Genomic DNA, 14,743 nt, shown 5'->3' with positions numbered 1-14,743 from the left:
AAAGAACATCTAAAGACCCTTTCTAAATCATTTTTCTTTTATTTAAAATTTTAAGCCCGCAATCTAGGGGCTTCAGTAACTCCTCCTTGTCTTTTCATCCTCGATTCATCCTCGATTCAATCCTCATTCCACAAGCTTCGTCTTTTGAGGCCACTAAAGCCGATTCTCTCTTCTCCTGACCTTTGCATGGTAACTCATCTGTTGTACGCTCTTCCCACCCCAGACCACGTCAACTCATTGAGAACTCAGCAGCCCACATGATACTGGATTCTCCCTTTAATGCACACATTTCTCCAGTATACGCCGCCCTCCACTGGCTCCCGATTGGTTGGCTTACATTTTAAGATTTGGACTCTCATCTTCAAAGCACTTGATGGTCGCTCCACCTCGTGCCTGTCCGAAGCATTACGGAGATATTTACCATCTCAAACTTTTCGCTCCTCTCAGTTGCATTTCCTAGAAATTCATTCCCTGAAGGTGGCCCGTCTCTCTAAGTCTAGAGAACACATTTTTTAAATTGCTGGTCCTGACCTGTGGAACTCTCTTCCTACAGAGATCAGGGCAGAGGAAGACTTTCGCTTCTGAAAAGCGCCTCAAAACTCAATTTTTAAAGCTTGCCTTTGCTGTCTAATGCTATCATAGAAACATAGAAACATAGAAATGACGGCAGAAGAAGACCAAATGGCCCATCCAGTCTGCCCAGCAAGCTTCCCTCATTTCTTTTCTCATACTTATCTGTTTCTCTTAGCTCTTGGTTCTAATTCCCTTCCACCCCCACCATTAATGTAGAGAGCGGTGATGGAGCTGCATCCAAGTGAAATATCTAGCTTGAGTAGTTAGAGGTAGTAGGGGTAGTAACCGCCGCAATAAGCAAGCTACACCCATGCTTATTTGTTTTTACCCAGATTATGTTATACAGCCCTTATTGGTTGTTTATCTTCTCCCCTGCCGTTGAAGCAGGGAGCTATGCTGGATATGCGTGAGGTATCAGTTTTTTTCTTCTCCCCTGCCGTTGAAGCAGAGAGCTATGCTGGATATGCATTGAAAGTGAAGTATCAGGCACATTTGGTTTGGGGTAGTAACCGCCGTAACAAGCCAGCTACTCCCCGCTTTGTGAGTGTGAATCCTTTTTTCTTCTCCCCTGCCGTTTAAGCAGAGAGCTCTGCTGGATGTGTGAAGTAACAGTTTTTCTTTTCCCCTGCTGTTGAAGCAGAGAACTATGCTGGATATGCATTGAAGTGAAGTATAAGAATGGAGTGATCAAGCTAGTTGAAAGGCATCAGGAATAGAGGAAGGTGGAGGTAGTAATTTGGATATTTGGTTTGGGGTAGTAACCGCCGTAACAAGCCAGCTACTCCCGTCTTTGTGAGTGCAAATCCTTTTTTCCACATTTCCTCTTGCTGTTGAAGCTTAGAGTGATGTTGGAGTCACAGTAACCATGTGTATGTTTATTGAATAAGGGTATTGTCTCCAGGCAGTAGCCATCATTCTGGCGAGTCACCCACTCTTCATTGGCGGCCTCTTGACTTTATGGATCCACAGTGTTTATCCCACGCCCCTTTGAAGTCCTTCACAGTTCTGGTCTTCACCACTTCCTCCGGAAGGGCATTCCAGGCATCCACCACCCTCTCCGTGAAGAAATACTTCCTGACATTGGTTCTGAATCTTCCTCCCTGGAGCTTCAAATCGTGACCCCTGGTTCTGCTGATTTTTTTCTTATGGTAAAGGTTTGTCGTTGCCTTTGGATCATTAAAACCTTTCAAGTATCTGAAAGTCTGTATCATATCACCTCTGCTCCTCCTTTCCTCCAGGGTGTACATATTTAGATTCTTCAATCTCTCCTCGTACGTCATGCGATGAAGATCCTCCACCTTCCTGGTCGCCCTTCTCTGTACCGCTTCCATCTTGTCTTTGTCTTTTTGTAGATACGGTCTCCAGAACTGAACACAGTACTCCAGGTGAGGCCTCACCAAGGACCTGTACAAGGGAATAATCACTTCCCTTTTCTTACTCGATATTCCTCTCTCTATGCAGCCCAGCATTCTTCTGGCTTTTGCTATCGCCTTGTCGCATTGTTTCGCAGACTTCATATCATTAGACACTATCACCCCAAGGTCCCTCTCCTGCTCCGTGCACGTCAGCCTTTCCCCCCCCATCGAATACAGTTCATTCGGATTTCCACTCCCCATATGCATGACTTTGCACTTCTTGGCATTGAATCTCAGCTGCCATATCTTCGACCACTCTTCCAGTTTCCTTAGATCCCGTCTCATTCTCTCCACTCCTTCCGGCGTGTCCACTCTGTTGCAGATCTTAGTGTCATCCGCAAAAAGACAAACCTTACCTTCTATCCCGTCCGCAATGTCGCTCACAAAGATATTGAACAGGACCGGTCCCAACACCGATCCTTGCGGTACACCACTTAAAACCGCTCTCTCTTCAGAGAAGGTTCCGTTTACCGTCACACATTGTCTTCTGTCCGTCAACCAATTTGCAATCCAGGTCACCACCTTGTCACTCACTCCCAAGCTTCTCGTTTTATTCACCAGTCTCCTGTGCGGAACCGTATCAAAAGCTTTGCTGAAATCCAAGTATATGACATCGAGCGCTCTTCCTTGGTCCAATTCCTTGGTTACCCAGTCAAAAAAGTCAATCAGATTTGTCTGACAGGATCTTCCCCTGGTGAATCCATGTTGCCTCTGGTCCATCAATTCTCCGGACTGTAGATAGTTCACTATTCTCTCTTTCAGCAGAGACTCCATTACTTTTCCCACCACCGAAGTGAGGCTAACCGGCCTGTAGTTGCCAGCCTCCTCCCTGTTCCCACTCTTGTGAAGCGGGACCACCACCGCTCTTCTCCAGTCTCTCGGCACCACTCCCGTTTCTAGGGATCTATTGAACAGGTCACACAGCGGACCCGCCAGAACATCTCTGAGCTCCCTCAATATCCTTGGATGAATCCCATCAGGCCCCATGGCTTTGTCCACTTTCAGGTTCTTTAGCTCTTCCCACACATTTTCTACTGTAAAAGGATTTTCATCTATTCCACTTCCCTCCAGTTTCTTGTTGTGTAGAGATGGTCCTTCTCCAGGGTCTTCTTTAGTGAACACAGAGCTGAAGTATTCGTTTAATATTTCTGCCATTTCTTCGTCTGTCTCCACACATTGATCATTACCACCTTTCAATTTCACTATACCACTTTGGACCTTTCTCTTTTCGCTGATGTATCTGAAAAATGTTTTGTCACCATTTTTTATCTCCTTGGCAATCCTCTCTTCTGCTTGATTTTTTGCCAACTTGATTGTTTTCTTCGTCTCCCTCAGTTGATACAAATATTCTTCTTTGTGCTCCTCCCTTTGGGATCCTTTATATTTCTTGAATGCTGTTCTTTTAGCTTTAATTTTGTCAGCCACCTCCTTTGAGAACCAGATAGGTTTCAATTTTCTTTTGCTTTTCTTTATGTTTCTAACATATAGAGCAGTTGCCTTGGTGATTGCTCCTTTTAGATTGGTCCACTGCTGATCCACATCTCTCTCGTTCTCCCATCCTTTAAGTTCTTCCTCCAGGTACTTTCCCATTTCCTCAAAGTCTGTGTTTTTGAACTGTAAAACTCGGGTCTTTGTGGTTCTTTTCCCTATTCTATTAGTGATATTAAACCATACCGTTCGATGATCACTGCTGCTGAGGTGGGCGCCCACCTGGACATCTGAGACATTATCTGCATTATTGAGCAATAAGTCGAGTATAGCACCTTCTCTCGTGGGTTCCAACACCATTTGTTTGAACAAAGATACTTGCATGGCATCCATTATTGCTCTACTATTTTTAGTTTCTGCAGATGGGATTTTCCAGTCTACATCTGGCATATTAAAGTCACCCACGATCACCACTTCTCCCTTCTTACCTATCTTATGGATGTCTTCAATCAGATCTCTGTCCAGCTCTTCCTTTTGGTTTGGAGGCCTGTAAACCACTCCAATATAAATGGACACTCCGTCATCTTTTTTTAGGTCGACCCATAGAGCTTCTTCTTTACCCCAACTTCCTTGTAGCTCAGATGCTTGGATGTTGTTTCTGACATAAAGAGCCACACCTCCCCCTTTTCTATCCTCTCTGTCCTTCCTTAACAAGTTGTAGCCTGGTATTGTTGTATCCCATTCATGAGATTCTGTGAACCATGTTTCTGTGATAGCAACAATGTCCAATTCTGCCTCAGCCATTAGGGCCTGCAGATCTGGGATTTTATTTCCCAAACTATGAGCATTTGTGGTCATAGCCTTCCAGGTACTCTCTTTAAGGTTATTGCTTTTCCTGGACTCCTGATGAGATATTAGTTGAGATTTGTTATTCACTTTACTCTTTCTGTTTGTAGTTGTGCCACTGTTGACAGAGTTATCCATCTCAATTAGATTTTTCTTTTGGTTATGGATCTTGAAATACTGCATGCATTGTGTTTTTTCTCTCTTTTCTGGTAATACTGCAATGTTTTTCTCAAGAACTTCCTCAGTTTTTAATATAGAGAGGGCTTGTTCTTTTTCAACCCCTGCAAACCTTTCTACTCTGATGTTTTTCTGATTTTATGTATAATTTTATTTTGATACTTGTAAAACTATGTAGGTGAATTGTAATTTGCCGAGATTTTCAGATTGGCGGAATATAAATTGGTTTAAATAAATAAATATACATTCATATACACACCCATGGCCATATACATGCATATACACACATATAAACACACACACACAGACATGAATATACACACACAGGAGTATGCACATGTCCAGATTCACATGGACAGATATATCAGTACATTATACTCCCAGAGAGCCAATGCATACAAACGCACACACCCACAGGCTTAGGCAGTTAGAGGCACATCTCCATCTCTATAGTGAAAGGTATTGCTAGAGATATCTTAATAGTGGGGAAGTGGGAAGAGGGTAACCCCAGCAATCTGACTTCTCCAGAGAAAGCACTCAGGCCTGCTGCCTTCTGAAAGGCGTTTCCGGACCCACTGCAAGTCCAGCAGCTGAATGCATGCGAGAGAATGGCACAAACACCAGTGCACTGCAAGATGCTATCTTTACCTCAATCAGGAAGTCGCCCATCCTCAGCCCTGCCCTCCAGGCGACGCCCCCCTCGTCCACCGACTCCAAGTATTGCAGCGCTGGGAATGCGGGCGTTGGGGTGAACTCTTCAATGGGGGTCTGAGCTGTGAAAGCAAAGGCAGCCCATTAGGACACCCCCCATACCCCCACGTCAGCACCAGGACACGATCCACAACCTCCTCTTAGATCCAAGCTCTCGAGCCAAGGCTCAGGCTACACCGAGCTGACAAAGGCTGCCAAGCTCTCCAAAGCTGATCTCCAGATGATTTCTTCCCTGCCTTCACAGTAACTGTTTTCACTATCTCGAAGGGAAATGACACAGAATATTATCTTTCTGAAACCAATCCTTCCGCTCTAAAAGGCGAATTGTAAAAGCCCGGCATGTGCCAAAACCGGGAGAAACGCGCACAAGTTGGGCCGGTGCCCACTGAGCGGATTTTAAAAGGTGTCCGTGTACACATTTTTTACAAATGAAAAATTCCCTGAAGGGGGTGGGGCATGAGTATTGTCCAGGCGGGGCATGGGAGCTCCTGGATTTCAACTTCAAATTTGCGCATAAATATTTACACGCACAGGCCCACGGCGCGTAACTTTACTTCTGCTATGCAGGATGCACAAGTAATAAAATAAAGATTAACAGATAGATCAGCGGGGTTTTGAGGGTCAGGGCTAACAGGGGAGAAGGGAGGCTTTTAAACTAGAGGGGTTTGGAAGTCCTATCCCTTACCTGGGTGAACTGGGAAAACTGGTAATGGCGTCGGCGCGCGTCTGTTAAAATCGCCCCACTTATGTGCTAGAAGTGGCATTTGCATCCACTTAAAATTGTGTGCATGTTCAGGCTATTTTACAACATGCGCACATAAACCCGTGTAATTTATAAAACAGCCACCTCCCTGGGGGCGGGCTGACGAACGCATGCACGTGCACCCATGTGCCTGTTTAAAAGTTACCGTCCCTGGCCTCAAATGCTAACTTTGGCCCCTTTGAAGCCTGACTGGGGCCAAGTACTGTGGAGTGGCAATGGGGGAGGAATTAGGGGCTCAGAACTAGTGTTCAGCACCAGACATCTAATTTAGGAGCCTAAATGCTTAAACCTCTGGAAATCACCTAACTCATGTTATGTACGCAGTAACTTTACGCACAGGTAGGAGAGGCACAGCCAGGGCTGGGGCCAGGCAGGAGTTTGCACTTGCTTGCATTAATGTTCCTGAAAAAATGAGAGCCTGAAAGCTTCCTTTAAATACAGGACGAAACTTAAACCCCCATAATCTCAGCTCCTAATTTCAGCTGAAAATTCCCAACAGTTTAGGTGCTTAATTTATAGGGCAATCAAACATCTTTTATTTCTTTTTTGTTGTTGGTTTTTTTCCTTTTCTGTGTGCAGTGAAATCTACTATTGGCAGTCAGCATGCAGAAAAAACCATCAGCTGGACCCCCCCTACTGAGTGATGAAACCCGCCTGCAAACTTTGACATTTTGGCCAGTGCGCACAACTTGCACGGGAGCAGTGGAAAGTAAGCACGGAGATTTCAAAAGGAGCCTTCCCTCCTCCAGCCTGTGCCCGCCTCGTTTTTTTCCCCTCCGGGTAAAAGTGCAGGAAAGCCCTTTTACAGGACTGATGAACCTGGGCCTGTAGGTCACGGACGGAGGGGGAGATATTCCTGGAGCTGGGGGGAGGTTTGCACGTCCGGGTGCACTTTTGCAATTTCAAACATATGCATGGAAATGTCTCCCGAAAAGTATTTAAATGGAAACAAATGAGGAGGTGGAAGCGTGGGATAATTTGCAAAGTGGATTAAGCGCGTGAGGTCCACTTCCAAAATCGGTGTAAATGCTGCCCGAATTCGCCGTCTACGCACTCCGCTCCTGGTGTGATTGTGAGTCAGTGACCCCCCCCTGGAGGTAGAGAAAGGACTTTACATTATTAAGAACTTCTTCTAGCCCCCTGGATGTGGGCCCCTTATGGGCTCGGGACCATCACTGATGGAATTAATTGTTCCTTGAAAGAAGGACTGATGCCGGCTCAGTTTAAAAAGGGAATTCTTGGCCCGGTCTTAAAGGGCTCACATTTACCCCTTCATGAGCCTTATATCGCCCTATCATTAGGGAAAGTACTAGAGAAGGTTGCATTGAATCAGTTGAATGACTATGTTGAAGGTAATAATTTATTACTTGAACATCAGAGTGGATTTCGGAAGGAGCAAGGAACTGAAACACTGTTAGCATCAGTGTCCGATTATGTTTGGAGATCTTTAGATGTGAAACGTGCAGTTCTGGTAGTATCTTCAGCTTTTGATTCTTTACCCCATGGTATTATAAAACAAAGGTTGAGGGAGGTGGGGATAGGAGGCACAGTTTCCAACAGGAACGGGCGGGGGGGAAATCATTCCCCCCGGGGGTTGCCCAGGGCTCCTGTTTCTCCCCAGTACGTTTGTATTTGCTCCCTCTTTGCAGGCTGTTGCGGGAACTAGGTGTTTATTTTATGGCATACGCGGATAACATTCAGCTGTTCTTTTCAATCGAGGATACGGTTACATTTATTCAATGGGTGTTCACTGAAATAAAAGACTGGATGGGTAAGAACCGATTGTTCTTAAACGTATCCAAGACAGAGGTCCTGGATATTACAAGAGAGATTGGAAATAATATGCCCCTTCCGGTTTCTAGTATGATAAAGAGAGCTGGGTGTGTGCCTGGGCCCAGAATTTTATTTTCAGCCTCAGCTGCAGGCAGGGGTAAGAGCAGGGTTTTTCAAACTTAGGAAACTGCGGCGTTTGCAATATGTGTTAGACAGGAACAAATTTAGGACCATTAGAGGAGCGTTCGTATTCCCCACCTTAGACTACCTAAGTGTCATTTGCAAGCTTTACAACTAGTACTGAATGTCGCCGCTCGTCTTCTTACTGGGACCCCCCTAAGAGATCATATTAGCCCATCTATAAATCATTACACTGGTTCCCCATTACTCAAGAGTCAAATTTCAACTGAAAGTATTATATGGAGAGTTTCCTGGTACATCCACCAGGGGGCAGTGAGGTCAGAAGGCAGGCTTTTATTAAACGTGCCAGAGCCTAGAAAGGCTAAGCTGCAGGAGACAAGGAACAGAGCGCCTGGTAAGCATCCGGCAGATAGAAATTGTTTCAAAAGCAGGTTAAAGCTCATCTGTTCAAGGAAGCTTTTAATTAACTTCTTTTTAAGAATATATTAGACAATTCTGTATTTTGTATTGTTTATGTTGTTGGTTTATGATTATGTATTTTGTTATGGAAACCACCCAGAACAGTCTTTTTGTTTCTTGGGTGGGAGAGAAATGTTATTTATAAATAAATAAATAAATATATATATAAATAAAATAATTTAGGCATATTGCTACAAAATTACCTTTCAGTGTCTGAGTTTCATATTTTAATAAGTAGAATGCAAAAAAGCGATCTTGGCACCACATTTAGTGCAGGGGCCCCAGGATCACAAATACAAAATTTGGAAAAATCAAGAGACAATTCTAGAAAAATTGTTCTTAAAATCAGAAAAAGAGGTTTTAGCCTAAAAAACTGAGGGCAACTCAGAACCAATGACACGAGTAAACAGCAACTCACCCATGTAAACCAGCTGTCTGGAGCTTCACCCCTCCCCCCCAATACTGCTATATGGGCGCTGAGGATCCGCAGGGGTGTGGATTGCGCAGGATCAGAAACTAATGCACAAGGATTGTGTGCTTCCTTCTCCTGCTGACAGTGTGGGATGGTTTCTCTGAACTGAAAGGAGGGGGGTCTCGGACAGGCCCCCGCTTTGTGTGTAACACAAATACATCAGCAGCAAAGGACTCCAGGCAGGATGGCTCCCTCGGAGATAACCAGAGCTTTTATACAGTGTCCTGCAGGCTTCCTACGCACATTCTCTCCAAACGCTGCCCTGTGGTTTTCCTCAGCCAGCATCGAGGACGTGTAATGCGTTCAACCAGTAGGGAGCATTTCTTTTCTAAATATGAGGCTGGAGAAAAATAAAGCTCCTGCGGGAGATCTCTTACTAAAATCGCTGTGATATACACGGTCACTATTAGCCAGTCACATCCAGCCTTCGCTAGTGAGAAGCCACCTAAACACAAAGTTAGACTTTGCATTGTGAGAATGTGCCTGCAAGTGCTTGAACTAAATTTCCAAAAGGGTCTGGCCATCCAGACCCAACTTCCTGATAACCGATCCCGGCTCAGCAGCTGAACACAGGAAGTAAAGTCAGGCACTCCCAGGGGCATGGTTTGGTCAGTCGTGGAATTTTAGCCCAAATTGTTGGTGCACACAGCCAGTTAGCACGAATTATCTGTTTTATATGAATTTTCAGCATCTAGGTAAGTCGCCGCTGAGTGTCTTGTTGAGAGTCAACCTCTTACTGCCTACGACAGTGATGGCGAACTATAGTCCTCGAGTGCCACAAACAGGCCAGGTTTTCAGGACATCCACAATGAATATGCATGAGATAGGTTTGCATACAGTGGAGGCAGTGCATGCAGATCTATCTCACACATATTTATTGTAGATAGCCTGAAAACCTGGCCTGCTTGCGGCCCTCGAGGACTAGAGTTTGCCATCACTGGTCTAGGACGACACAGCCTACTGGCCACCAGTTCATTCCAAGTCTTTGCACTAAGTAAATTTCAAAAGCTTACAAGGAATCCACACATGTAAATGAGGTCTTCTGCGTGTAGACTGGAATTTCAGCAACCTAAAACGAAGTTCCTACGTTCATATTACACAGACATTTGGCTATAAAAAGAGAGGGATTCTGGGGGCATTCCGGGGCGTTCTTAAGGTGTGTTTAAGTTATGTGGATAACTTAAATTTTCAACATAAGTAGTTATGGAACCGGCACACTCACAGCATTGTTTTGAAATGAGTAAAGTTAGCAGCACAATGAACCAATATTCAAACACACTTTCTGCGGGTGCCCTGCCTATGAAAATCAACATGTTTTATACAGGTTTAAAGCATGCATGCACTTGTTGAAAGTGGTTCGCCCATATCTGTTAGGGCAAAGAGTGGTTTCTTTACCTTTCTCAAGGCTCGCCATTTTCCTACCATGATCTCGGTTGAACAGGGCAAGCCAACAGCGGCACCCTGTCGTAATAAGGAAAGGTCTCCTCACCTTTTGCTCCTCTTAGCACGAAGCCAAATCCTTCGCTGTCTTTCTTCTGTAGCAGCACTGTCTTCTCTTTAATAATATAATCGCTGGAAGAGAGGAGAAGCACCCGTTAGAGGCAGATCTTGCTTTAGCAGACAGTGGCAGATGATTGTGAACGCAAAAGGAATCAGCGTGACAGAGACCTCCCACCGCATTCCCTGGCTCCCAGGGGAGTGAAACCCTGCAGACGGGATCTTCCGTCCCCCGGGAGCCCACCACTGTGGGAGCAGTTTTTAAAAAAAAATCTTTGCACCGAAACGAAGTCCACAGATGCTTTTGTTTTGAATCTTGCCAGGGCACAAAGAACCTGCTGACCCGTGTGCCACTTTTTTGAGTGAAGAGATTGTGCGAGGAAAGTGACGCGCGTGGTGGGAAAATGTGCAAACTTTGAAAAGTGGCATTCCCAGGGTTGGGAAATAATGCCTGCAGATTGTGCATTTTCAACTCTACAAGCTTTTATTTCCCATGGCCAAAAGCACCCACATAAAAATCAGGAGGCAAGATTCAAAAGGAAAGTCTGCACACACACTCCGATTGGAAACTGCTTGCAAAGTCCACAGCTTAAAAGAACCCAACGTGGAGAGTCTGAAAATTACCCCCATACTGTCAACAGTAACAAAACCTCACCCTCAGAACCCAGTAACCGTGGAAACACAAAGCTGTCAGATACAAATAGGAAGTCATCGAGTAGAATTGGTCAGCTGGTCATATATTTCAAAACAAATTCCAATATAACACACTTTGTGAAATTAGCTTCTTTTCTTACCAAATTTTTTGTAGGACTGACACTCAATGGGCTCATAAAATTGTAAAAGCCCTTTAAAGCTGAAAGTCCACTTTTCTTTATTTCATGTGAACCTGGCTGAAGACTGCAACTATGTTGATTGGGTTTTGATGAGTGAATTCATCACTTATAATAGCTGTAAACGGACATTTTTGAAGTTGAGGACCTGATTGGAAACTGTGTTTGTTTACCATTGAGTTGATGCCATAAGTAAGTGGACCTGTTTGCAGATTTTCATTACATGAAGCTGTAAATGAGCATGTTTGAAGCAGTGGACCTGATTGGAAACTGTGTTGTTGAACCATTGAGTTGATGCCATAAGTGGACCTGTTTGAAGACTTTCATTATATAAAGCTGTAAATGAGCATTTGTGAAGCTGTGGACTTGATTGGAAACTGTGTTGTACCATCCAGTTGGTGTTGTAAGTAGGGGGACCTGTTTGAAGACTTTCACTACATTTGTTTGGAATTTAATGAGAGATGGTGTCCCGGATTGAGAACTACTTCTTGCCTTACATGTTACTTCTGGTTTAGAGCTTGAGGAGCTTCCTCCTTCTGCCATGTTTTAAGTTAGATATATAAAGGGATTTTTAGTGGAGTTAGAGCGACAGTTTAGATGAAGACATTCAATTTGTCCCGTTTTCAAGCTTGAAAAGAGAAGAGAGATGTGAGCATTGGAAAGAAATACCAACTGAGGCAGATGGACGATCGAAACATGATATCGTGTCGGGGTTGGATCGGACTTTGAATGACAAGATAAGTAGAGTTATTGTGTGAAGCTCACTCTGAAAAAGAAAGAAAATAAGATATATTGCTTTGAAAAAGTGGGACTTTGTAATAATTTAAATATAAAAGTTGATTTATAAAAATTTAAATAAAGAAAAGTGGACTTTCAGCTTTAAAGGGCTTTTACAATTTTAAAAGCCCATTGAGTGTCGGTCCTACAAACAATTTGGTAAGAAAAAAAGCTAATTTCACAGTGTGTTATATTGGAATCTGTTTTGAAATATATGACCAGCTGACCAATTGTTCTACTTGATGAGCACTGGACTGTAAGGGTCTCTGGAATACGGTGTAGGGGGCTTTTTGCAGTGAGATACAAATAGGAGCCATGACACAGAATCACAAAACTCAAGAGTTTTAATCCCAGGGATATAAAAATAAACATCACAAAAATACAGCCCACAAAAAATGATGCTTCATATCCCAGGAACTATTCCCAACAGCCGAACACTACAGCTCATCAAAAAATGTTGCTTCATATCCCAGAAACCATTCCCAAAAGCCCAACGCTACAGCCCACCAAATGCTGAACCTTCAAGAACCCAAGGACCATTTCTCATCAGCCCAAAGATATTTCCCCTCAAACACTGCATCTTCAGGGTCCCAGAAATCATTCCTATTAGCCCAACCCTACAGTCCACCAAGTTCTGACCCTTAAGAAACCTAAGAGCCATTCACATCAGCCCAATACTATAGACTATCCAAAAGTGATCCTTCAGGAATCCAGGAATTCCCATCACACCAAAGATACAGCCCACCAAGCACTGAGCCTACAGGAACCTAGGAGTCAGTCCCATCAGACCAACATTATAATCCACCAAATACTGACCCTTCAGGATCCCAGAAGCCATTCTCTTCAGCCCAACACTACAGCCCACCTAATACTAACCCCAACAGGAACACAGAAGCAACTCCCAATACTGACCCTTCAGGATCCCAGAAACCCAGCCCAACAAACACTCATTCTTCAGATCTGAAGAGACCGTGCCATCATTCCAAAGCTACAGTCAAACACTAACCTTTTATAGCTCAGGAGACCATTAAATCATTCCAAAGATACAGACCACACAGCCCTGACCCTTCATAGCACAAGGGACCATGCCATCATACCAAAGATACAGCCCATCCACCAAACACTAACCCTTCTGCTCAGAAAGACTATGCAATCATCTCAAAAATATAGCTAAGAAAACAGTGATCCTACATATTACACAATAATAGAATATAGGAAACATAGAAATGATGGCAGAAGAAGACCAAACGGCCCATCCAGTCTGCCCAGCAAGCTTCGCACTTTTTTTTTTTCTCATACTTAACTGTTACTCTTGGCTCTTAGTAACCTTTTGGTTACTAAGAGCCAAGAGTAATTGGCTCTTAGTACATTAATGTAGAGAGCAGTGTTGGAGCTGCATCTAAGTGAAATATCTAGCTTAATTAGTTAGGGGTAGTAACCGCCGCAATAAGCAAGCTACGCTCATGCTTATTTGTTTACCCAGACTATGTAATTCAGTCCGTGTTGGTTGTTGTCTGTATATAGATCCACTTTTCTTCATTCCCCCTGCCGTTGAAGCAGAGAGTTATGCTGGATATGCATTGAAAGTGAAGTATCAGACTTTCTCCCCTGCCGTTGAAGCAGAGAGCTATGCTGGATATGCACGAAGTATCAGACTTTCTCCCCTGCCGTTGAAGGAGAGAGCTATGCTGGTTATGCATTGAAAGTATGCCATTATCTCAAAGATACAGCCTACCAAACACTGACCCTGCAGCAAATCATTCCATTATCTCCATGACACAGCCTACCAAACACTGATACTATATATCCCAGGAGACCATGCCGTCATATCAAAGATAACGCCCAGCAAATACTGTCCATTATATCCTCAGCGGCCAAGCCATCATCCCGACTCAAAATGCCTTGCCTGGTGCTTGGTTCCTGAATTACCTTATTTTATTTTATTTATTTTATTTAAAGCTTTTCTATACCGACTTTCATGATACAGATCAAATCAAATCGGTTTACAGGGAACAGAAGCATAACAACTTAACCATAACCAGCAGAAGCGAAAAGTTACAATAAAACAGGGGGATGTAACTGGGAAGATGAAAAGCAGAAGGGGAAAACAAAACTCAGTAACTAATTACAACTATAGCGAAGGCGGGTACTTGAGGCCTACATCTGATATGTGGCATGGCAGAAAGCCGGCTTTGATTAGGGGAAGGCTTGTCTGAATAAAAATGTCTTAAGTTTTTTTTTGAAAGTCAGAAGACAGGATTCCTATCTGAGGTCCGGGGGTATGGCATTCCAGATGGAAGGTCCCGCTGTTGAAAAGGCCCGTTCTCTGGTAGAAGACAAGTGAGCCGCTTTGTTAGGAGGGGCGTGTAGAGATCCTTTATAAGCTTCCCTTATGGGTCTGGCAGAGGTGTGAAGTTTGAGCGGGAATTGTAGATCAAGGGGGACCTGGTGGTGAATGGTTTTGTGGATAATAGTGAGTGATTTGTGAAGGATTCTGAAGCTAACTGGGAGCCAGTGCAGATCTTTGAGGATAGGCATAATGTGATCTCTCCGATTAGTGTTTGTCAGGATTCTCGCGGCGGCATTTTGGAGCATCTGAAGGAGTTTCGTGGTTGATGCTGGGAGGCCTAGCAGATTAGCGTTGCAGTAATCTACCTTAGAGAACAGAATGGCCTGGAGGACAGATCTGAAGTCGTAGTGGTGTAGTAGAGGCTTGAGTCTTTTCAGCACCTGTAGTTTATAGAAGCAGTCCTTGGTAGTGTGGTTTATGAACTTCTTTAAACTCAGGTGGCTATCGATTATAACTCCCAGATCTCTTACTTGTGTAATAAGAGTGTTAGGGTGTGACTGCTGGTGAAGGTCACCGTTATCTGGTGAGATA

The 14,743-nt window shown here is 44.0% G+C and overlaps 1 protein-coding gene across 1 annotated transcript in view; it reads right to left on the bottom strand.

Annotated features, from left to right (window-relative positions):
- Positions 1-14,743, bottom strand: part of SHANK1 (SH3 and multiple ankyrin repeat domains 1) — a 129,110-nt gene that overhangs the window by 30,320 nt on the left and 84,047 nt on the right. Inside the window, exons 16-17 of the mRNA XM_029585256.1 lie at positions 10,248-10,330; positions 5,088-5,212 (exon numbers count right to left, since the gene is read on the bottom strand). Coding sequence (XP_029441116.1) covers positions 5,088-5,212; positions 10,248-10,330 — 208 coding nt within the window. The remainder of the gene's footprint in view (positions 1-5,087; positions 5,213-10,247; positions 10,331-14,743) is intronic.

Source organism: Rhinatrema bivittatum, chromosome 19 (genome assembly GCF_901001135.1).
Source record: "Rhinatrema bivittatum chromosome 19, aRhiBiv1.1, whole genome shotgun sequence".
Classification (NCBI taxonomy): Eukaryota; Metazoa; Chordata; class Amphibia; order Gymnophiona; family Rhinatrematidae; genus Rhinatrema; species Rhinatrema bivittatum.
This window is presented reverse-complemented; position numbering and strand designations above follow the sequence as displayed.